Source organism: Vulpes vulpes, chromosome 9 (assembly GCF_048418805.1).
Source record: "Vulpes vulpes isolate BD-2025 chromosome 9, VulVul3, whole genome shotgun sequence".
Lineage (NCBI taxonomy): Eukaryota > Metazoa > Chordata > Mammalia > Carnivora > Canidae > Vulpes > Vulpes vulpes.
This window is the reverse complement of record NC_132788.1, coordinates 47,322,380-47,345,900: the sequence shown is the minus strand read 5'-3', so window position 1 is coordinate 47,345,900 and position 23,521 is coordinate 47,322,380. Positions and strand designations below refer to the sequence as shown.

Here is a 23,521-nt window from a genome sequence, read left to right as displayed (position 1 = left end):
CAGATTTCCTTATGAGCTCTGCTTTTGCACATATCATGCTTTTGGTATCATGTTGCACTCTTCATTTGTCTCAAGATCTTTTCTTATTTCCTTTTCTAATTTCTTCTTTGCCATCATGGTTATATAGGGTGTGTTCAATTTCCAACAAGTTTGTGGATTTGCCAATTTTCTTTCTGTTACTGATTTCTAGTTTTATTCCACTGTGATCAGAAATGATACTTTCTATGACTTCAGTCATTTAAAATATATCAATACTTGTTTTTTGGTTTAACCTACAGTCTATCCTAGAAAATGCTTCATGTGTACTTGAGAAAAATATTCTATTGCTGTGGGTAGCATTCTGTAAATGTTAGTTAGGTCTAATTGCTCTGTAAGTATTGTTCAAACCATCTGTTTCCTTACTGACTTTCTGTCTGGCTCTTCTACCCATAACTAAAAGTAAGGTACTAAACTATTCTACTAATATTGTAGACCCAGGCAGCCCAGGTGGCTCAGTGGTTTAATGCCACCTTCAGCCCAGGGTGTGATCCTGGAGTCCCAGAATCGAGTACAGTGTCGGGCTCCCTGTATGGAGCCTGCTTCTCCCTCTGCCTATGTCTCTGCTTCTGTGCGTCTCTCATGAATAAATAAAAAATATCTTAAAAAATATATTGTAGACCCTCCTTACTTCTTGATTCAACTGTCAATTTCCATTTGATAAGTTCAGAAACTCTGATGTTTGTCACATTAAAAACTTATAATTGTTTCATTTTTTTAGCAAATTGACCCTTTTATCCTTACGTATTATCCTTCTTTGTCTCGTATAACAGTTTTTCAGTTAAAAGTCTAGTTTGTCTTATACTGGTGTATTCATTTCTGCTCTGTTTTGGTTATTATTTGCATGGAATACCTTTCTTCTAAACTTTTTTTTTTGTTTTTTAAGATTTTATTTATTTATTTATTCAAGAGAGAGAGAGAGAGGCAGAGACACAGGCAGAGGGAGAAGCAGGATCCATGCAGGGAGCCCAATGTGGGACTCAATCCCATGACTCCAGGATCAAGCCCTGGGTTGAGGGAAGGTGCTAAACCACTGAGCCACCCAGGGATATCCTTTTGTTTTCTATCTACATGTGTGTTTAGATTTAAAGTGGATCCTTTTGTTTTGTTTTCTATCTACATGTGTGTTTAGATTTAAAGTGGATCTCTTATAGACAGAACTTAATTGAATTCCACTTTCCTTTGTATTTCATTCAGCCAATTTACATCTAAGGACCTAAGGATTGGAGCATTTAATACACATAATGTTTTAAGTGATTACTAACAGGGAAGAACTTACCATTGCCATTTTGTGAACTGTGCTTTTTTTTTGTTAAAGCATTTTGTTCCCTTATTTGCTCCCTTACTGCCTTTCTTTGCCTTTAAGTTTTTTAAATGATGTGCTTTGATTCCCTTTTAATTTCTTCTGCATAAGTTCTATAGATATTTTCTCTGTAGTTATAGGGATTACATAAAACATCTTAAAGTTATAACTATCTGGTTTATATTTTATTTTTTAAAATAGTTCTTTAAAGATTTTATTTATTTATTCATAGAGACACACACACACACACACACACACACACACACAGAGAGAAAGAGAGAGGCAGAGACACAGGCAGAGGGAGAAGCAGGCATCATACAGAGAGCCTGACATGGGACTTGATCCAGGGTCCCCAGGATCACACCCTGGGCTGCAGGTGGTGCGAAACCGCTGCACCACCGGGGCTGCCCAACTATCTGTTTTAAATGGAATAACTTAAATCGCATACAAAAACTCCACTCCTTTACATCACTGCCACTCTCCCCCATGATTTGTTGTCACAAATTATATCTTTATATTCTTGTGTACCCATTAGCAAGGATTTATATTTGTATGATTTTGTCTTTCAAATTCTATAAAAGAGTTGAAAGTGGAGTTATGAACCAAAATTATAACAATACAAGTTTTTCTATTTGTCCATATATTTACCTTTATTGCAAAACTTTACATTTTCTTGAGTCTTCAAGTTATTGTCTAGCATCCTTTTGTTTTAAGTGGCAGGGCTGTCTTTACCATTTCTTCTCGATTAGGTTTAGTGATAATGAACTCTGTTTTTATTTGGCAATTCTTTCTCTTCCAGTTTTGAAGACATTTGTGCTACATACAGCATTCCTGATTAATGATATCTTAAAAATATATATATAGTACCCTACTGTTTTCTAGTGTAGAAGGTTACTGCTGAAAAATTTGCCAACAATCTTAGAGAAGCTTCCCTGTATGTGACAAGTGACTTTTCTCTCATTGCTTTCAAGATTTTCTCTTTGTCTTTCCTTGGTTGTATTATTATGTATCTTGGTGTGTGTGTGTGTGTGTGTGCGCGTGTATTCATGAAATTGTATTTTCAGTCATTATTTCCTCAAATACATTCTTTGCTCCTTTCTGTCCTCTCCTTCTGGGACTGCCAAAATGCCTATATTGGTCTGTCTATTGATGTACCAGAAGTACCTTAGGTTCTGGTCACTTGTCTCATTCTTTTCTATTTTTGCTTAATTTCAAATGACCTGTCTTCAAGTTCACTGACTCTTTCACTTGTGTCTCATCAGGTCTGTTCTTGAACCCCTGCAGTGAATTTTTCAATTGAGATATTGCATTGAGCCCCCAAATTTGTTTGATTCTTTTAAAATATCTCTTTGGTGATATTCTCCTTTTATTAACAAAATATTTTCATGATTTTGTTGTCAGTCTGTGTTTTCTTTTAATTCATTAAACATATTTGAGTAAACTAAAAAAATCCTTTACATATAAATCAGAGAACTGCATTTCTTAGGGATCAGTTTTTGGAAACTTATTTCTTCATTTGAAAGGGCCATGTTAAAAAAAAAATGAAAGGGCCATGTTTCCCTGTTCTTTGCAAAACTTGTGAACTTTTGTTGAAATCTGGCCATTTGATAAAAATCACTTCCTCCAATCTTTATGAACTGCCTTTGTTAAGGGAAGATCTCCACTAACCAGCTGGCTTAAATCTCAAAGGTTCCTCTCAAAACTTTCCCCATAATCTCATGCACCATACATGACTGCATACCTCCTGCATCAATAACATGCCACACTGCCTACCTACCACTGCTTTTAGTAGCCTTTAAACTATTATTGAAATCATGCCACCATTTCCACCAGTGCTTTGAGACAGGCAAGACAAAAATCAGTTTTTTTGTGCAACCACTAGATAATCTAGAATGCTGTTTTCTAGTCATTCCAAGGGAAGAAATGGGAATTCAGTGATGTCCTCCTGGGAAGGAGCTGGCACAAAGACAAGCACAATTCCATGGGATTTCTAACTTTTGGAGTATTTACTTGGTAGCTGCAGCTTCTTGCTAGGTTCCTGCAGTTTTAATCAAGCTCTTTTAGTCTATATATTGTTGTTTATTCAGTGTTTCTATAGGGAAGTGAGGGTCGGAAGCTTTCGGGTTCATCATCTTGCTGATGTCACTCTCCATCTTTTCACATTTTGATAAATCAAAGTAATTTTCAGATGGTCAAATTTATCAACCTCTAAATTTTATAGGCTTTTTTGGGGGGTCTAGTTAAAGAAAAATTTAGACTGTTGCAATACAGATATTGTCCTGTATTTTCCTCTATAAGATTTGAAGTTTTGCTTTTTCAACCATCTTAGTATGATTTTTTGTGTATTTAGTGAGGAAGGGATTCAATTATTTTAATTTAACAAAAAGGTTTCCAATTGGTCTAGCTGCATTTATTGCATTTATTCATCTCTTTTTGCAATGACAGCTCTGTCACAACCCTGTCCCTCTGAGTTAGAATCTGGTTTTGGATATTTATTCTGATACAGATAAAGTTTGCTCATCTTCAAAATTATCTTGGTTATTTTCAACCCTTCATTCAACTATAGAAATTTAAGAGGAAAAAACTCATCAAATTCCATGAAAATAATTTGAGATTTTTTTAAAACAAGTTTTTATTGAAAGTGATGGATTATCATGGACAGAAATTACTTCTTTTTGATATAATCTTCCTACCATGAACATGATATAGTTCATCATTACTTGTATCTTTAATGTCATTAGAAGTTTCTATAACTTTCTTCTTAGAGAACATTAAAATACTTCTATAAAATATAACACAGGTAAGTAAAAAAGCATAAAACAGGTTAACGAGTTATTTTAAAATTAATACTCTTAAAACCTCTATATAGCTGAAGAAACAGACTTTTGCCAAATATTCTAGAAGCTCTCCTTGTGTCTTGTGGTATTCTCCGTACTTTTAACAAACCATTATCTAATTTTTATAATCCCTTTTTTTAAGTTTGTCACCCAATGATAGAGTTATATCTATAAACTTCTCAATTTTACTTATTTTTAAGACATCATTTAATGCTCTTTTGAGCTACAGTCCTCCCATCTCTTCTTTTCCTCTATAAATTATTTTTAAAAAACCAAGACATTAGGGCTGCAGAATTTCCACCAGTGTTAATTTTGATTGCAGAATTCTCATGGCACAGATTAACATGTAGGATATATAGATTCAATAAGAGTCAGCTTAACAATTAATTAATTAGTTAGTTTGACAATTAGTCTTGATGTATGATAGTGTTTTCTCCATCTGGTTGTCTGTCTCTCCCTCTGTTATGTTAGCAACAACTGATGTTATGATCTATTAAATCTTGATGCTAAATGTTAATGATCTAACCGAAATATCATCACTTATCAGATACATTTATATTTCAATAAAAAGAAGACTTCCTTCATTAATGATTTGATAACATAAGTGATATAACTTACAAAGGAATAACAGGACATATTTTTCCCTTTATTGATCAGTTTTCAAAATAATGAGTTGATTATCTTCTAAAGTCAACCAAGTTATTTTAAAAATCATTCTTATTACTTACAGATTTAAACGCATCCATGCATTTTGATGTCTCGCAGCAATGTAAGACACTCATTTGCACTCAAAATGTCCCATCTTTGGTCAATAAGAGTGTCTTCAAGTTAGATCCTGAGTCTTTCTAACAGTGTTTGTTTGATATCTTCCTTAGTTTTGTATCACCAAATGTTGTAGGCAAATCATGAACATTTACTGGTCTAGCCTTGACATCACACATTTCTCCAAGAAACTGGTTTCTTTCAGTGGCAAATGATATTTCAAGACTACAACTTGGACTCCAGATAAACACGCTGCTACTAAATTGGTCAATGTTCCTAGGCAAAACAGTACACAGGACTAGAGTACATTTGTGAGTATGAGTGTGTGTGTATGCACACATAATCAACTTTTATAATATCCCATTCAAATTCAAAACTAAAGGCTTTTGCTTAAGCTGTATTTTTATCTGAAGTTCCTTTAATAAGAATCCTGATTCTCAAGATAAAATAACTAGAATATCAATAATTACTAATTGCTTTATATGACCTTATGCAGGTTTTTAAAAATATCAATAATGCCACTACATATATAAGTATTGTCCTCCTACTTTTTTCAGTTTCCAGAGCACACAGACATTATATATTCTTTCCCATATTACTAAATGGTTAATTCTCCATAATATGTGTATATTTGATGTTTATCATTGAGTCCTTATGTTTACACTCTGCAGTGACTTTGGTTGCCTGATGCTTATACTGCAGTAGATTCCTCAGGAGAGTTTCAAAGAAATAATATTCTCTGAATTCTTGCAATTTAACAGTTTATTGGCAATCTCTATACATGAAAGTGGGTTTGGCTGTCATTTTCATTCCTTGAATATCTTAAATATCCTACTCTATTTTCTTCTGGTAGAAAATATGTCTTTCAAGAAAGTATGATGACAATTTGATTTTCTTTCCCTTGTAAGTCAGTTTGCATTTTTATCTAGATGCCGTAAATGGTTTCTCTTTTCCTTTAAAGTTCATTAATTTTATTAGACTATGTCTCAGTGTTGGTTGCCTGAGTAATTTTCTCAGATATTCAGTGTGTTTTTAAATATATGTTTTAATAATCTCTCTCTCTCTTTTTTTTTTTTCCAAATTCCAGAGTTTCCTGGATCCCATTATTTTGGAGTTGTTTTCTTTGGTTTTGCTCTTGGGAAACTCACATATATGTTTAATACTCTAAATTCTTCCTTTTACTCTCATCTTTTCTAGTCTCTTTATTCATTTCTTTAAGTTTATAATTTCTTTTTTATCTTATATTTCTCCTACAATTTTATCTGTTGAGTATATTATGCCTCTTTATTTCTTCTAATTTAGTTTTTTTTAAGATTTTATTTATTTATTCATGAGAGACACAGAGAGAAAGGCAGAGACATAGGCAGAGGGAGAAGCAAGTTTCATGCAGAAAGCCCGATGCAGGACTCGATCCGGGGACTCCAGGATCATGCCCTGAGCCAAAGGCAGGCACTGAGCCACCCAGGCATCTCTTAGTTTTCATTTCTAAAATTATTTTTCTCATTATTTACTTTTCTAAGTTTCATCACCGCATTTGTGAGATTCTCTAAATTCTGATATGAATTTTTCTTTCATATCCTGTTATCTTTTCTAATGTATTTTTAGCTCATTTAAATACTTTTTATCCCTTTTCTGGCCTGCATTCCTGGTCTGAAAGAGTATATTCTATTTATTCTCATTTTTCTTTCTGTAATATGTGGGATTATGATCCTTTTTGTTATTATTTTATGTGAAATGAACTTACTCATACATTTAGGTCAACTCTTTTCCCTCTTCAGGTTCTAGAGGTCGCTCTTTTGTTCGTTTTCATGTAATGTCCAAAAATACGGCAGCCTACTTTCTGATATTTATCAGCTCTGATTGTCCTCAACCCAGTTTTATGTGGACTTTCCCTCTGTGTCTCTTGCCCCTCTATTGCTTATTTTGGATTCTATTCATAGTAGTTTCTTCTCAATGTGGGGCTTCGTCTTGGGAGAACATTAGTTGGTTAATCACTCATGGGGCCTAGATGGCTCAGAAACTTTCAGCCTTAAAATGGAACCCTTGGATTTATCTATTGTAGTATATAAAAGCCCTCTCTTCTCTATCTTAGCTGCTGTTCTCTAATTGGCCCTCTGGGTTTTCCAATGAGTATTTGTAGACCAGTTTCTTCAGAGGCCATCTTGTTTCCCAACACTTTCCCCCTTTCCTCTGCTGATCCATATGTTATCTTGCAACTGCTGCATCTCAACCCAGTCATATTTTGGAGTATCAATGGGACACCTTATCACCTAGTTTTGCTGTAACTGTTCATTCATTGTTGTTGTAGTTATTGTTTCAACATCTATTGTTCTGTCTGTTTTTCAAGGAGGATTCAAGGTTACTTAAAAAGTATGCCCCTCATTACCATCTCTACTCAATCTGTCATATCCTTCTTTTTAAATTATTGCCATTTAAAAATAACTTCTGAAAATATATTTCAATCTATAACTTTTGAGTTAAAATAAATATTTGCAAGCTTTTCTAATTATGTGGCCATATTGTTACCATGAGTGATCCAAGGATGAACTGGGCTTCTTGCTTAGGGTCTTTCTATTTATAATAACATTTCAATGATGTTCTCTTTTGGTGGAGTGGAAATTCCACGCTATTAAAAAAATGCTAGTCTTGGAAACTTAAATATTCTTTAGTAGTATATGCCTTTAATAAAATATTTATTAATGTCACCAAAAGTATAACAGACACTTTAGTATAACAGTTCCTGCACTGCTACCATCTGTTTCTAAGATGTTTCAACTTATATACACAGCTTCCAAAAGAGGCAGCCTATATATGACATCCAGTTTCACCCTTCCCACCCACCCCAATCTTAGCTGATTGTAACAGACATAGACACCAAATCCAAGGCTGAGCCACTCAGATCCTCCCTTGATATATAATAGTGGCTATAGGTAAACTGATGACAAATATTTACATTAAAAGAACACTTGGAGTCAGGGTTGTATACTATACTTGGCTATGCTCCAAAGATTAAGAAAGTGAAGTTAGGGAAAGAAATGAAGAAACTGAGTTGATACACAGAAAGAGGCAAAGGTCTACCTTTGCTGTAATGTTGCCTTGAGAGTCAAGGGAGTAGCCTTGATACAGTCTCTCCTCTCCCGTTTCAAGGTTGCCGGACTTCTACCTGCTTTTCATTTCCTCTCTTTGGATACTATAAGACTTTCTGCTGTATCCTCATCGTAATTGTTACCTTTAATACTCTTGTGAGTTCTCCTCTCAATCAAATATAAATAATGCTCACAGAATATAAACAGTGATTCCTCAGGGCCACTCTGCTATGGTGGAATAAGACAGAGTACAGAACATTTGGCAAACACACACACACACACACACACACATAAGATTAGGCTAACACACACACACACACACTCTCACACCCCTAAACATTTTCTCTTCTAATTAACTTAGGTGACTACTGCTTCTTTGTTACTAATGATAACTATAGGTTCTTAGGACTCTTGAATAAAAATTAGCAAGATCTAATCTGCTTCCTGACAGCCTCTAATTGACAACTGGACCTACTTCTTCCATTGCTGCAGCAAAACAAATTAATATAACCACTGGACCAAAGGTTGTTTTGCCATCCTGGGCTGGTGGACTTTGATACTTGCATATATATCTAATCTAATTTTTATCCTTTAGTTTGCAAATTTAAAAGCTAGAATTTTCTTTGAGAAAGTTCACTAAGCTCCAAATAACTACTGTCTCCAAAAATTCTTAATTATTGCCAAGAGAAACATGGCAATGGTTTTCTACACTAAAAGGTACATAAAAATAGCTACCATCAATGAGTTACCTTAAAAGGTATAATTATATTGAGTACCCTATATTGAATGCAATAGTAATTTAACACAGACTAATAAAAAGTAATGAACAAATTAAGAAAATGAAATACTATTTTAGCTTCTATTTTAAAGGATATAGACTATACAAAGTATCAATGATCATTTTATAAAAAACTACATGAATACACGTTTAAATTAAAAACGAATGTAAAACAACAAAAAAGATGCAATTCAAATACATTTTATGATTATTGAAATTAAGAATAATTGCCTACACTTTTCATAGGACATTAAAAATATATTCAGTTATCTAAATCCAGCTTTGTTCTTACCACTTAGATATACATAATAAAGTCAAAAGTAATGGGATTTATTCATCGTAAGTACTATATTTAAGTATTCAATGGCTAGCATAAAGTTATTTTTATCATGTAAATCTGAGTCCTTTGTAATAGTTTGACAGTTTTTCTTCTCAGGGTAGAGGAACAGTGTTTCAAATGAGAGAAAGGAGGGAAATGGAGAAGAGAGAAAAAGAATGATCAAGAGTACATGTTCAAGAATAAGAATATGAAGGACGTGTATTTCCAGAGGCTGGGGGGCGGAAAGCAAGAAGAGAACGTGGATGACTGATCGATACTGGGAATTCTTAACCACAGAACACATTTTACACGTCTTACCATCTTATTTTCAAAACTTACCTTTACCAAAAATATTAGTAACAAAAATATTATTCTAGACAAGTATAAGGAAAAAATAACTGAATATTACATACCAAATTAAGCTAGGCAATATAATATAAACAATAGGATACTTCCTATTTATAAGTAATTTTGTTAAAATTGTATAAATAAAATGGCACAGGAACACAGCAGGGAAGATATTAATTAGACTTAAGAAATCTGAAGAGGAATTACAAGGATGAGAATAATTTGGGGGAGGGGAAAAAGGAAAAAGATCTAATGTAGAAGAGTTGTGCAAAAACAAGGAAATGTGATAATGTGTAACGTGTTTCCATGTTTTATTAATGTCATCTATATAAAAGGATGGAGACCAGTTGAGTGTGAAAACTTATAACTAAATTCTGAGGGATACAGAATGTTCTGTTATACAGCAGATGTTTCTAGATTTTTGGATTGTATTGATTAGCAGATATTTGGAGGATATATCATAAGTGTGTTAACTTTCTATTTAAAAAATATAACTCAAAATCTAAAATTCTATAATTTGCTATCATCATTTTATTAAGGACAATACTTTTAACACAAAAAAGTATATGAACATTACACCCACATAGTTGTAAAAATGGGATACATTAAACTCTCTGGAAGAAGAAAAGTGAACTTTCAATATATAACTTGTTCGAGTGTTTCATTTTCTGCATGGTCACTTTTTAAAAAAATCTAAGAGGTGTGTTCTTAATACTCTTTCAACTCAATTCTGAATATATAAGGTCAACTTAGGGAAGCCCAAGAAAAACCGCTCTTAATTACCTATGCAGCCTTTTCTCTTACCTTCTCTCTGCAGTGCTGGGAAGACATAAGAAAGGGGCCAGATTCTAATCATGAAAAATTCTGGAAAGGGGCTAGCTACTATGTGGGGTCTTGCCTGATTAATACAGGGCAGTTACAAATTATCTGACAGTAATGCCTTAGAACTTAAAATTATCACAAACCATCACTGAGGAACCAGGAATGTAAGTCTTATAACTTAAAATAATTCCTTCTTTGCTTTGGCTGCTGGAAAACTTAGTGCTGATTTGTGTCCCAGTTTTACTAACACTACAAGGATCCATTACCAACATTTATAAATTTATTCTCTGTTTATTTTAGCATGTCTTGAACCACTATTTATATATTTCTTGTATAAATTTGTCAAATCATTTAAGGAAAAATATATATAAATACATAAAAAAGACTTCAGTGAATGAGGAAACATTTAAGGTTTGTTTTTTCAATAATTTTTATTAAGTTTTTTCTTATTGTTAAGTCACACATGGGGTCATCACACTAAATATTCTTGTAGTCTAGAGTACTTTCCTAGTATGCGGTATGACTCACCTGTAAGTCTTTGCTCAAATGTAATTTTTAGCGTTGGTCTCTTTAAAAGTCTATAGCGTGTTAAAGATGATAAATGCTATGTTAAAGGATAAATCCAACACAGGGGTTTGGGATAATAAAAATGGCAGGCTACACTTTTAAAGACGGTGACTTTCTAAATAAACTGCAACCTGATCCTGCCATTTTATTATATTTATTATTAAGCTCTACAAATCAGGGTTTTTTTTTTTTTTAATTAAGGTTTTGTTTTGTTTCATTTGAACCATAGTTGACACAAGTGTTACATTAGTTTCAGGTGTACTGCATAGTGATTGGACCACTCTATACATTATGCTAAGCTCATCACAAATGTAGCTTCCATCTGTCACTGTACAATACTATTATTATATTCACTATATTCCCTATGCTGTAACCTTTCATCCCCATGACTTATTCATTCCATAATTAGAAGCCTGTGTCTGCCACTCCCCTTTGCCTATTTTGCCCTTCCCCCATTCCTGTCTCCTCTAGCCACCACCAGTTTATTCTGGGCATTATGGGTCTATTTCTGCTTTCGTTTTTTCATTTGTTTTCTTTTTTAGATTCCACGTTTTTGTCTGTTATATAATAATATATTCCAAGTACTTTAAGAAAATGCTTGGCCTAGAACAAGAACTCAGTGGGGTTTCTTTGTTTTCTTTTTTAATGAATAGCTCACCTGTGTGTCACTATTCTAAGAGCTTTGTATACATTATGTAATTTAATCCTCATAAGAACTCTGGGAGGGAGGTGCTATCACTGACTTTATTTTATAGAAAGAACATAAGTTACAAAATCGCTAAGTAATTCACAAAAGTCATAGAGCTAAGAAAGTAGTAGAACAAGGATTTAAACCCAGTCAGGTCAGAAACTATTACTCATTCCTAACAGAAACAGATTGTGCAAAAGCACTTGAGACAAAGAACAGTAATAGGCAAACGACAATAAATAGAAAGTGAAAAGCAACAATATATATGTAAGGCTGCTAAATCTAAGGAATAGTATTTAAAGCCATTATTTACTCACAGGATCTACTAGATACTGATTACCCCTTTATGAAGCTTTTGAATATTTATAAAATAAACTTTTTAAAGAAATAAAGCTTCAGACAACCATTTGTTAAAAGCTGTTCTCTTAATACTGGTGCATTAACTCTTCACAATAATTAATCTGCTTTTCCACCTCACTCCATTTAAGCTGCTGTTGAGTAAAAGACAATAGATTCATCAATTCCAAGTTAAGTATGTCTTCACATTTTCTCAGTTAAGAATTCTCCTATTACAAATGTTATATGAATAAGAAGTCATTTACAGAAGCATGGCTCTTAGAGTTAGAAGGAAATTTTAGAGGGTATTGCTTAGTAAACACACCATCCTGGTGAAGGATGTACCGCGGCCCTCTAAGACTAGGATTATAAGAGCCATAGTCTCCCAGTCCAACACTTTTTCAAAGGTCTCCACTCTGTTATTAGCACTCACTGTGAAAACATGATATTTTTAAAAATGAGTAAGAAGAAAGCATGTATGAATATCTTATCAGAATTTGTGGAAGCAAGATCTTTATATTCTTTTGGTAATAAATATTCCTCCAGAAGTAAAAATTATCATGAGTAATAGATACATTATAGGAAACTAAAATAATTAGAATATAGAGAGAAATCATACCTTCTATCAATAGCTCTTGTCCATGACTGCCAAGAAGTGTACGAGATAGGAATGGGGCAAAGTCTACAAAAATTTCACGAAGTAGAGGAGCAACTTTTTCTAAAGCTCTTTCAAGTTTTGCAGTGATGCTGTTGAAATTAAGACATAAAGACTAGTAAATATAATTCAATATAAAAAGTCAAAGTATTACTTCTAAATTAAAATCTTGAAAAAATCATAGAAGTATGTATCTAACACATGGAATAGTAACTGCTTCAGTAGAAGGGACACACTGTACAGTTTCACATCACTCATAAGGCTGCTCTAAAGACTGTAGCTAACGTAGAATGACCAGGGATGCCTGAGTGGCTCAGTTGATTAAGCCTTGTACTCAAGATTTAGGCTCAGGTCATGACCTCAGGGTTGTGAGATCCAGCCCCAGGCAGGCTCTACACTCAACAGGGAGTCTGCTTGAGATTCCTTATCTCCTTCTTCTTCTGCCCCTCCTCATCTTGCTCTCTCTCGCTGGCTCTCTCTCTCTCTCAAATAAATAAATAAATCCTCTAAAAAAGGTAGAATGACTGTTCTGTGAAATGAAATTGGGATTCCATGAACTGCAAGGGACACAAACTCTGCTCCTAGCTCTATGTCTTCCGTGACTATCCTTCTATCCATGAAAGAAAACTATTTTGAACACTTACTACATAGATCACTGTGTCAGTTACAAAGAATTAACCTTTGTTCTCTAGGGTTGCCTAAAAATTCCATGAAAAGCTGGACAAATAAGGGAATAACTAGAATTCACTGTAATACAATGAAATTGCTCTGCCCAAGGAGGTATCTTCATTTCAAAAGCCCATTTACAATTATTTACCGATTCTTGCATTATTATTTGTATTACTTCACTGTTAAATTTTAAGTTATATGGCCCAAGGAAGCACTATTTGACATTCTTGAAAATATTTCAAGTAGTATACATAAACAGGGGTAAAGAAAAAAATTCTTCTCAAGCAAATAAATGATCTGGTAATATCTATCTCTTAGAAATAAGTGCTTTGAAGTAAGACTGCTTTGACTGGAATGCTGGTTCTCTCTTATGCTACCTAGGTGAGCTGGGGTATTAGGCTTCCTTTGCATACAAGATGAAAATGACCATAGTACCTGCTGGTGAGGATTAAATGAGCTAAGGCATATAAAGTTGCATAGAAAAGTAACTGGCACACAGTGAGAGATCAATAATGGTAGCTCTTATAATAGCTTTTTTGAATAAAACTATATTTACTCTTACAGAATGTGGCTCTGATAAAAAAAGGAATATAATAATATGTTAGAGGAACACACATTGTTCTACATGGAAGATATGTAAAGTAAAAATTAAACAATGCTTCAAAATAATAAAAGTTCTGCCACAAAGCTAAGTAACATTTTGCTATATGTAAGGAGAACATAAGTGACAAAAAAGCTATTAATTATAGAATAATGTTCAACTTATTGCTAACATTTAAAACTAAAGTATTGCATTGTTAAGTGACTAAACAGGGATAAGGGAATAATCTAGGATACATTCTTTCCTAACTTAGAAATAGTATAATCTGAATCATGTGTATACTGAAAGCCTCATCACTAGCACTTCTATCTGACTTTGTCTCCTCTTATCTAGGTCAACAGCTTCAAAGCAAGAACCCAGAGAGGAAACTGGTATGAGTGCTTCCACGAGTATTAAAGAGAATATTCTGGAGGAATAACTTTAGGCAAAAAAAAGGGAGCTGGGTGGGGCTTTGAGGACTTGCTAAAGATAAACAAAACTCTCAATATTCTCCCTTACTCTTGTTGTTCCTGAACAAACACCTTCGCTAACCAATGGTTCTCAAATTTTAGTGTAGATCAGAATCACCTGTGATGCTGTTTAATCAGAGATTCCTAGAATTTCATCCCCATAACTTCTGATTCAGCAGGTCTGGATGTACTGAGAGAATTCACACTTCTAACAAAGTGGTTTGCTTTGTTAGAAGTGTGGTTTGCTACAGGTGATCCAAGAAACACTGTTTTGAGGAGAGGATTTACTACTAGTAAATTGTAAAACAGCAAGGTGAATGCTACCTGAAGTCATAAAATAATCGTAAGTTATCTCTGACTTTTAGTGTATATAGATAGAATTCCTTTTTTATATCTATTAATTATTTAATTCATTCTAATTTCCAGGATCATGTCCCATAACTTTCCAGCTAAAGTAATCCCCTCCTCTCAGGAAAGAGGAGTAAGAATGTTAAGAGCAAATCTATGAAGAAGAGAAAAGTCTGGATGTTATTGTTTTGTTTCTGTACTTGAATTCTGAGTGAAGCATGAATATTTTATTTAAGATTAATCAATGAAAGTGAAATTATTTTGGAAAAATTTTAGATGTATAAAGGTTCACATCACAGTTATACTACTGTAATATACTATTACCTAATTAAACTTAGGTATATTTTCCCCTAGTTTATGACTTTTTCCCATAATTTATGGGTTTCCATATGATTTAGAAGCTTCAGAATTGCAAAAATATTATTCCCGTTAACTTACATATCAAACAGAAACTTTACTTAATTTAAACAACCAATTACATAACCGTGGTATCTATGTATTAATTACCTTGACTTGAACGTAAGGGATAAAAACAGATATTTCTCAATGAGTGACTCTCTAAAGTAGTATTTTAATAAGCAACTATTTTCTTATAAAACTCAACAGAATATTAAATAATGCTCTTACATATCATTCTATAACCATAATTTTATTTTTTTATTTTTTTTTTTTTAATTTTTATTTATTTATGATAGGAACACAGTGAGAGAGAGAGGCAGAGACACAGGCAGAGGGAGAAGCAGGCTCCATGCACCGGGAGCCCGATATGGGATTCGATCCCAGGTCTCCAGGATCGCGCCCTGGGCCAAAGGCAGGCGCCAAATCGCTGCGCCACCCAGGGATCCCTATAACCATAATTTTAATTTTCTAATGGGGAACAATGTAACTTTTTGCCCAGCAAGAGACCAAAGGTTTTAAGTACAGAAAATCATCATTGAATAATACTGCCAGATTTCTCTATCAAACAATAGCCTATTCTAAGTGGAAGAGTTTCATTATCACTTTACAGTAAAGAAAATGGACAGGTTTTGTTGTTGTCGTTGGTATTTATAGATTCCTCACAATGTATTTTAAAGGATAAAATATGTGATCTTCATCTTTACACAATTTAAATTCTCAAAGAACATGATACAAACATAGATCTCAGCTTTATACCCTCCCCTATCACCAATTAAAAAAAAAGACAAAAACCCAAAACATCCTGCCCATATTCTTTCAATTCTCATCTGAGAGAAGTACAAAATGTAAAACTTTTCCCAAAGCATATATGAAAAATTTATCTGACAAGATGTAAAAAAATAAAACATTTTAACACAAGAGAACTCCTTGGTCTTATTTCCTATTAAAATAAAAGAATTATCCTCTTCATTTTGAATCTAATTTTTTTTAATAGCACATGTAAAAATGACCAGAAAACACTTTTTTTGGCAAATTATTTTGCAAGAAAATTAGCATATTCTACTTGATTAGGGAAAATATTAAGTAATAATTTTTCAGTTTTATTTGAAAACTTATTTTCTTTTTTTTTTTTTTATTTTTTATTTTTTATTTTTTTTTTTTGAAAACTTATTTTCATTTACTCAAAAAACATTCATTCAGTTTAAGACATTTTATACACAGAAATAATATGAAGGTGCACTAGATGGGGAATTTACCCTACATAGTCTTAAGTGAGATTAAAACAGTCTAGCAACTTCTTAGTATTTAGGAAAGCTCTTGGGCCTGAAATTTGCCAACTCCAGGATGAAATGCATTCTCTCAAGCTTCTCATCCCTCTCTCCCTACTCAATTCTTTTTCATTCCTTTTAGTCACATTAATGATGCTTATGATGTTATTTTGACATTGGCTATTTTTCTTTACAGTTAAGTGTAAATTCTTTTAACAAACAGAATTTCTAATTTCCAAAAAGAACACTACTATTGCTAGTTGAGTAAATTCTCAACCACTCTCATAAATTTTCTAACTATAAAAACAAAATGTTCAAAGAAAATAATAATGCCTTAGATGAAATTTTAAAGTCAATGCCTGGATTAAAACAACATGATTTAAAACACAAGAGTTTTATTATTATGGTTTTAAAAAGCACAATTATATATTGGCTTTTGCTTATGTTAAGAAAATCTTAATTTATGACCATAAATTGTAAAGGTTAATTCTTAATTGGTTATATACTATGACTGGGAAATGACAAACATTGACTTAAAATTATTTTGTTTAATTTTCACTAAGCTGCTAATGTGAAATGAATATATATGTATTTTAAGGGAGAGTGAGCATGAACAGGGGGAGAGGGAGAGGGAAAGAGACAATCTTAAGCAGACTCCTCCTGAGCATGAAGCCGGACCTGGGGCTTGATCTCACCACTCTGAGATCATGACCTGGGCTGAAATCAAGAATTAGATGCTCAACCAATTGAGCCACCAAGGTATCCCTGAAATATAATTTCACAGACTAGATAGTTGATGAATAAATGCATCATGAATCTCAGATTCTGTGACCCTGTGACCTACTGTACTGCTAAATTTTTCTCAACTGTAACTTTTTAGGGTTAAACTAATCAAAACATGAAGCTGAAAAAATTCTTGCTTATTTCCTCATGTTCTTTTAAATTAAAAAAAAACCCTGACATTTTCTCTTTATTCTATTTAAAAAGAATCACAAGAAGGCGGTGCTAAACTGCTGAGCCACCTGGGCTGCCCGATAAAAACTATTTTAATATGGTAGGCATGGCAGTAGTAATAAGATGCCCCTTGTAGTATAGAGATGTTTGTTCTTATGAGATCTTAGGAGGACTGCTGGGTGGTAGCTCACAGATGAATCCTTCCCCAAGAAGTGGCCTATTTCGCCCAATATTAAGTCACCTTATCAGGAGTACTCTGTATTCAAACCCCAGTCAAGGAAGAGACAGAAAGGCCCAGCTCCCTTGATTCAATTGAGGATACCTTTCAGGGACTTTCCAGTTTAGAGCTTTCCCCAGAATGGCCTAGCACTTCCATTACAATTGTATCACTTTTCCTTGGACCAATCTTTCCCTCCCATTTCCTTAACGGTGACATGATTGAGAACATTCCCCAAAAACCTGCCTGTATAAAGTGTTCTGAGAATATATTTCCTGGGGTGGTAGTCTACTGATAAGTGCTTTTAGTATAATACTTGGTTCATATAATATTTTTTGAAAATCCAAACTGAAAAATCATGAGTTAGGAATTTGAATTTTAAAAAAGAATTGAGAACTTCCATTTAAGAAGCAGAAAGCTGGAAATGGTCACTCCTACACTAGTCACAAGAAGAAGCCAGATAATCTATGTACACTGCTAGAACCCATCAGAGAGCTGAGGTTGCAGGGTAACCAATTAGCCTTGAAATCTGAAGGAAGAACAGACCTTTAAGGAGAGAAGACAGAAATGAAGAACGTGCTTCACTGGGGCAGAACCCCAGAAGAAGAAACACTGCATATCACCTAAATTGGTAAGGAGAAATCAGCTAACAACTTTTAATAAATTGTTCAAGTCCAAGAGTGAGCTAATGTGAAGGAATAAAATCCTCAGAGCTGCAAGAACAAGGGGAGTTTGTGGTAATTTGCAGGATTTTCTCCACACACCTCACCATTACTCATGAGAGAGACTGGGGGCAACATGGGGAGCTGAGAAGCTGTTGCAGGCGAAGGGCGGGGAGGAGTGACTCTTGCAGAAAAGACACAATGCTCTGCCTGGGCTTTCTACCTGTAATCCTTATGGAACAAAGGCCTTACATATTTTGGAAAAGGACAGCAAACCCTGTCACTTCCAGGCTACCAGAGTCTTTTGCAGAAACAACTCTGTTCTGAAGGAGGGCAAGAAAACATTTTGAGTCCTGATAATCAGAGATTCTCCAACCACTTGGAAATGGCCAAGATCGGTGGAAAATCCTACTTCCAAGACCCAGGGCAGTACCTGCCTAAAACCAATTCTGAATGAGAACAACAGAAAACAACTCCATGTCCACGGTACACTAGGCCCGCAAGTACTCAATAACAAGTAGCAGTAGACTACTATCGTAGTAGGGGCCACAGTGTAGAGAACCTCTTGAACACGCAGCATTAATGGAAAGCCTAAAAATAAGGGTAGAATGGGAACACTGAGTAAATCATTCTGACAAACCAGCCTCTAGATAAAGACAAGGTACAAGTAGAAAAATTTAAGGCATGTGGTGCATTGAGAGTAACTAAAACAAGAAAACAAACCTAGCTCAACTCCTTGGTAGAATAACTTAACCTACAGTAAAGGCCTAGCATAGAGGCAAGCCCATTTCCAGAATAAATACTATGAATGTCACTTATTACCATCCTCTATATAATGTTCAGCTTTCAAACAAAAAGTGTAAGACATCCAAAGAAGAAAAACTGACAAAGTCAGAATCACGAACTGACAAAATCAGAATCACAAATAAACCGTTTGTTAGAACTATCAAAGAATTTTTAAAAACTATGTTTACCATATTAAGAGTTAATTAATACTTGAAAAGATAAGTCCACACATAAACAGAGTGGAATTTTAGCACAGAGTAAGAAACTGTAAAAAAGAAACAATGATGGAAATATATATAGTAAAAGAGATAACAATGCCTTCAACAGGGTTATCAATAACTCAATAAAGTTAACAAAGAACCAATGAATGTGAAGATAGGCCAATAAAAAAAAGGCATGCTGAAACAACAAAAAAAGAATATGTTTATAATGACAGAGGAAGAGAGAGAAGAGTGTGCTTGCAAGTGCATTTAAGAACTATGAAAGAGGAGGGGGCAGGGTGAGATGGCAGAAGAGTAGGGTCCCCAAGTCACCTGGCCCCACCAACTTGCCTAGATAACTTTCAAATCATCGTGAAAACCTATGAATTCGACCTGAGATTTAAAGAGAGAACCACTGGAACGCTACAGACAGAAGGGTTTTCTCTTCTAACAAGGTAGGAAGGCAGAAAAAATTTAAAAAGAATCCAGTGGGGGAGCACCCCCTCAAGGAACCGGGCTAAGGCAGGGGTGAAAGCCCCTGGGACAGGAAAGCCCAGCCCCGGAGAAGCAGGAGCTTTAAAAATCTGCACCAGATTCTTCCCGGAGGGAAAGGCGCTCAGCAGTGAACTCGGGCATAGCCACAGGAGGGACAGTGGGGCCCCCAGGTTCTGGGGGTACTAATAAGGAAGTGTGCCCCGGGGGGGGAGCACACGTACACCGCAGGCTGATCTCAGGAAAGGGCTGGAATGCGGCCTGGCGGGGCCTTGGGAGCAGCTCAGGAGGTGGCTCCATGTGGAGGGGGCTGCGCGGCCCAGGACCGCGATTCCAGCGGCGCAGGCCCCAGAGCCCAGGGTGCCGGGGGACACAGCCCAGGTTCCTATGCTCCCCCGGGACAGTGGAGGCAAGGGAGGCCCAGGACAATGAGGTCTCTCCTGCCTCCTGGTGCCCCCGAACTGTGCAGATCAGTGCCCCCTGACCCCGGGGAGCATCCAGGCCAGTGCAGACTGGGAGCTGCGGGAGCTGACTCTAGGGCTGGAGAGCTAGCCGCTACCAGTGGTGGTGTTCCTCCTCATGTCACATGTGCCTGGGAGAGGCGGGGCTGCCAGGGAGCAGGGGCCTCGCAGGATAAACAGCTCCCACTGAGCCCAGCACCTAGTGGGGAGCAGGGCAGCTCCTCCAGGTACACACATCTGAGACTCAGCACAGCAGGCCCCTCCTCTAGAAGACCAGCTGGAAGGACAGGGGAAGACCAAGTTCTTGACCAAGCAGGGCTGTTAAGCTCCAGGGGAAGTCGAGGGATTTACAGTATATAGAACCAGAGGATACCACACCTTTATTTTTTTTTTCCTTTTTCCAGTGCAACTCATTTTTATATCAGACTGTAAATTTCCAATTTTTTTCTCTTTTCCCACCTTAACTACAATATTTTGCCACCTCTTTTTCTCTTTCCCTTTCTTCTTTTAAGATTCTTCCTTTTGACTTTCATATTTCTACTAGATATATTCTCCTAGATATATTTCATATATATATGATATATTTCATATATCTAGGACCTATAATTATGGGTCCTAGATATATCTTCCACTTCTAGATTCCCTTCAACATACTCAACTTAATTTTCGGAGATATACAAGATATGTTTTTTTGCGTGTGTGTGTGTGTGTGTGTGTGTTTTGTTTTCTCTGCCTCATTTTGTTCTACAACGGCAGAAGTTAATACCTTCTAAAACATGACCAGTATGTACCCAGAACCAAGTGGTATACCATGCTGGTTCATTTCGTGAGATTCCTCATTCCCATTCTGCCACCCTCTTTTATCTCATTTATGTTTTGGTGGTCAATGTTGGGGCCTTCTACAAGTACTTCTGGTTTATATGAATTTGGGACTAAGCATCTTCTAATATACAGTACTTAAATATACTGAGAAACAAGAGGATCACCGTCTAGAACCCCTCAGATAGACTACATTCTCCCTCTACTACAACTTCACCACCACCATCTCCCAGTTCTCCTCCCTTTTTTTTCTTCTTTTTTTTCTTTTTCTTTTCTTTCTTTTTTCTCTCTTCTTCTTTAGAATTCCTGGACTTTTATTTTTTACTACTTTGTTTTAAAATTTGTTTTTAACTTTAGTGGTACTTTTTGTTTTATTTCGTTCTTTGTTTTCAATTTCTGGTCTCTGACCATGGCAGAATCATCTAGGGTGAAATTTACTTAGGTCGTGGTTGATATTCTTGATGCAGCCTGCTCATATAGCCACTCTGTACTAACCAAAATGACTAGAAAGAACTCACCACAAAAGAATCAGAAACAGTAGTCTCTGCCACAGAGTTACAGAATTTGGATTGCAATTCGATTTCAGAAAGCCAATTCAGATTTCTGAATTGGCTTCTGGAATTTTCCAGAGCTACTGGTGGCTCTGGAAAAAAAGCATAAAGGAATCAAGAGACTTCATGACTCCAGAATTTAGATCTAATCAGGCTGAAATTAAAAATCAATTAAATGAGATGCAATCTAGACTGGAGGTTCAAATGACAAGGGTTAATGAGGTAGAAGAAAGAGTGAGTGACATAGAAGACAAGTTTATGGCAAGGAAGGAAGCTGAAGAAAAAAGAGAAAAACAATTAAAAGACCATGAGTAAAGGTTAAGGGAAATAAATGACAGCCTCAGAAGGAAAATCTGCATATTATTGGGGTTCCAGAGGGCGCTGAGAGGGCCAGAGGGCCAGAGAGCATATTTGAACAAATCATAGCTGAGAACTTCCCTATTTGGGGAGGAAAACAGGCATTCAGTTCCAGGAGATAGAGAGGTATCTTTAGGTCCCCCCTAAAATAAATAAAAACCATTCAACATCTTGACATTTAATAGTGAAACTTGCAAATTCCAAAGATAAAAGAGAATCCTTAAAGCAGCAAGAGACAAGAGATCCCGAACTTACATAGGGAGAAATATTAAATTAACAGCAGACCTCTCCACAGAGACCTGGCAGGCCAGAAAGGGCTGGCAGGGTATATTCAGGGTCCTAAATGAGAAGAACATGCAGCCAATAATATTTTATCCAGCAAGGCTCTCATTCAGGATAGAAGGAGAGATAAAGAGCTTCCAAGATACGCAGAAACTAAAAGAATATGTGACCACCAAACCAGCTCTGCAAGAGATAGTAAGAGGGACTCTGTAAAAGAAAGAGGACACCCAAAGAAATAATCTACAAAAACAGGGACTGAAGAGGTATTATGATGACACTAAATTCATATCTTTCAATAGTAACTCTGAACCTTAATGGGCTTAATGATCCCATCAAAAGACGCAGGGTTTCAGATTGGATAAAAAAGCAAGACCCATCTCTTTGCTGTCTCCAAGAGACTCATTTCAGACCTAAGGACACCTACAGCCTGAAAATGAAAGGTTGGAGAGCCATTTACGATTCAAATGGTCCTCAAAAGAAAGAAGGGGTAGCAATCCTCATATCAGATAAATTAAAGTTTATCCCAAAGACTGTAGTAAGAGATGAAGAGGCACACTACATCATACTTAAAGGATCTATCCAACAGGAGGACTTAACAATCATGAATATTTATGCCTCTAATGTGGGAGCTACCAAGTATATCAATCAATTAATAACCAAAGTAAAGACATACTTATAATAATACACTAATACTGGGAGACTTCAACACAACACTTTCTGCAAATGACAGATTTTCAATGCACAACATCTCCAAAGAAACAAGAGCTTTAAATGATACACTGGACCAGATGGATTTCACAGATATTTACAGAACTTTATATCCAAACCCAACTGAATACACATTCTTCTCAAGTGCACTTGGAACTTTCTCCAAAATAGGCTACATACTGTGTCACAAATCAGGTCTTAACCGATACCAAAAGATCGGGATTGTCCCCTGCATATTTTCAGACCATAATGCTTTGAAACTTGAACTCGATCACAAGAAGAAATTTGGAAGAAACTCAAACACGTGGAGGTTAAAGAGCATCCTGTTAAAAGATGAAAGAGTCAACCAGGACATTAGAGAAGAATTAAAAAGATTCATGGAAACTGATGAGAATGAAGATAACAACCGTTCAAAATCTTTGGGATACAGCAAAAGCAATCCTGAGAGGGAAATGAATCGCAATACAAGCATCCCTCAAAAAATTGAAAAAAAAAAAAAAAAACTCAAATATACAACTAACCTTGCACCTAAAGGAACTGGAGAAAGAACAGCAAAACCTACACCAAGCAGAAGAGAGTTGTTAAAGATTCTAGCGGAACTCAATGAAATAGAGACCAGAAGAATTGTAGAACAGATTAACAAAACCAGGAGTTGGTTCTTTGAAAGAATTAATAAGATAGATAAACCATTAGCCAGCCTTATTAAGAACTATGAAAGAGTATCAAAAAATCTTATATAAAAGTCATTAAAATCACTGAAG

The 23,521-nt window shown here is 35.4% G+C and overlaps 1 protein-coding gene across 15 annotated transcripts in view; it reads right to left on the bottom strand.

Annotated features, from left to right (window-relative positions):
* The window catches only part of NBEA (neurobeachin), a 662,404-nt gene that overhangs the window by 382,415 nt on the left and 256,468 nt on the right, over positions 1-23,521 (bottom strand). For all 15 annotated transcript variants that reach the window (XM_072719992.1, XM_072719993.1, XM_072720000.1 and 12 more), the window contains one exon: positions 12,502-12,629. In XM_072719992.1, the coding sequence (XP_072576093.1) occupies positions 12,502-12,629 (128 nt within the window). The remainder of the gene's footprint in view (positions 1-12,501; positions 12,630-23,521) is intronic.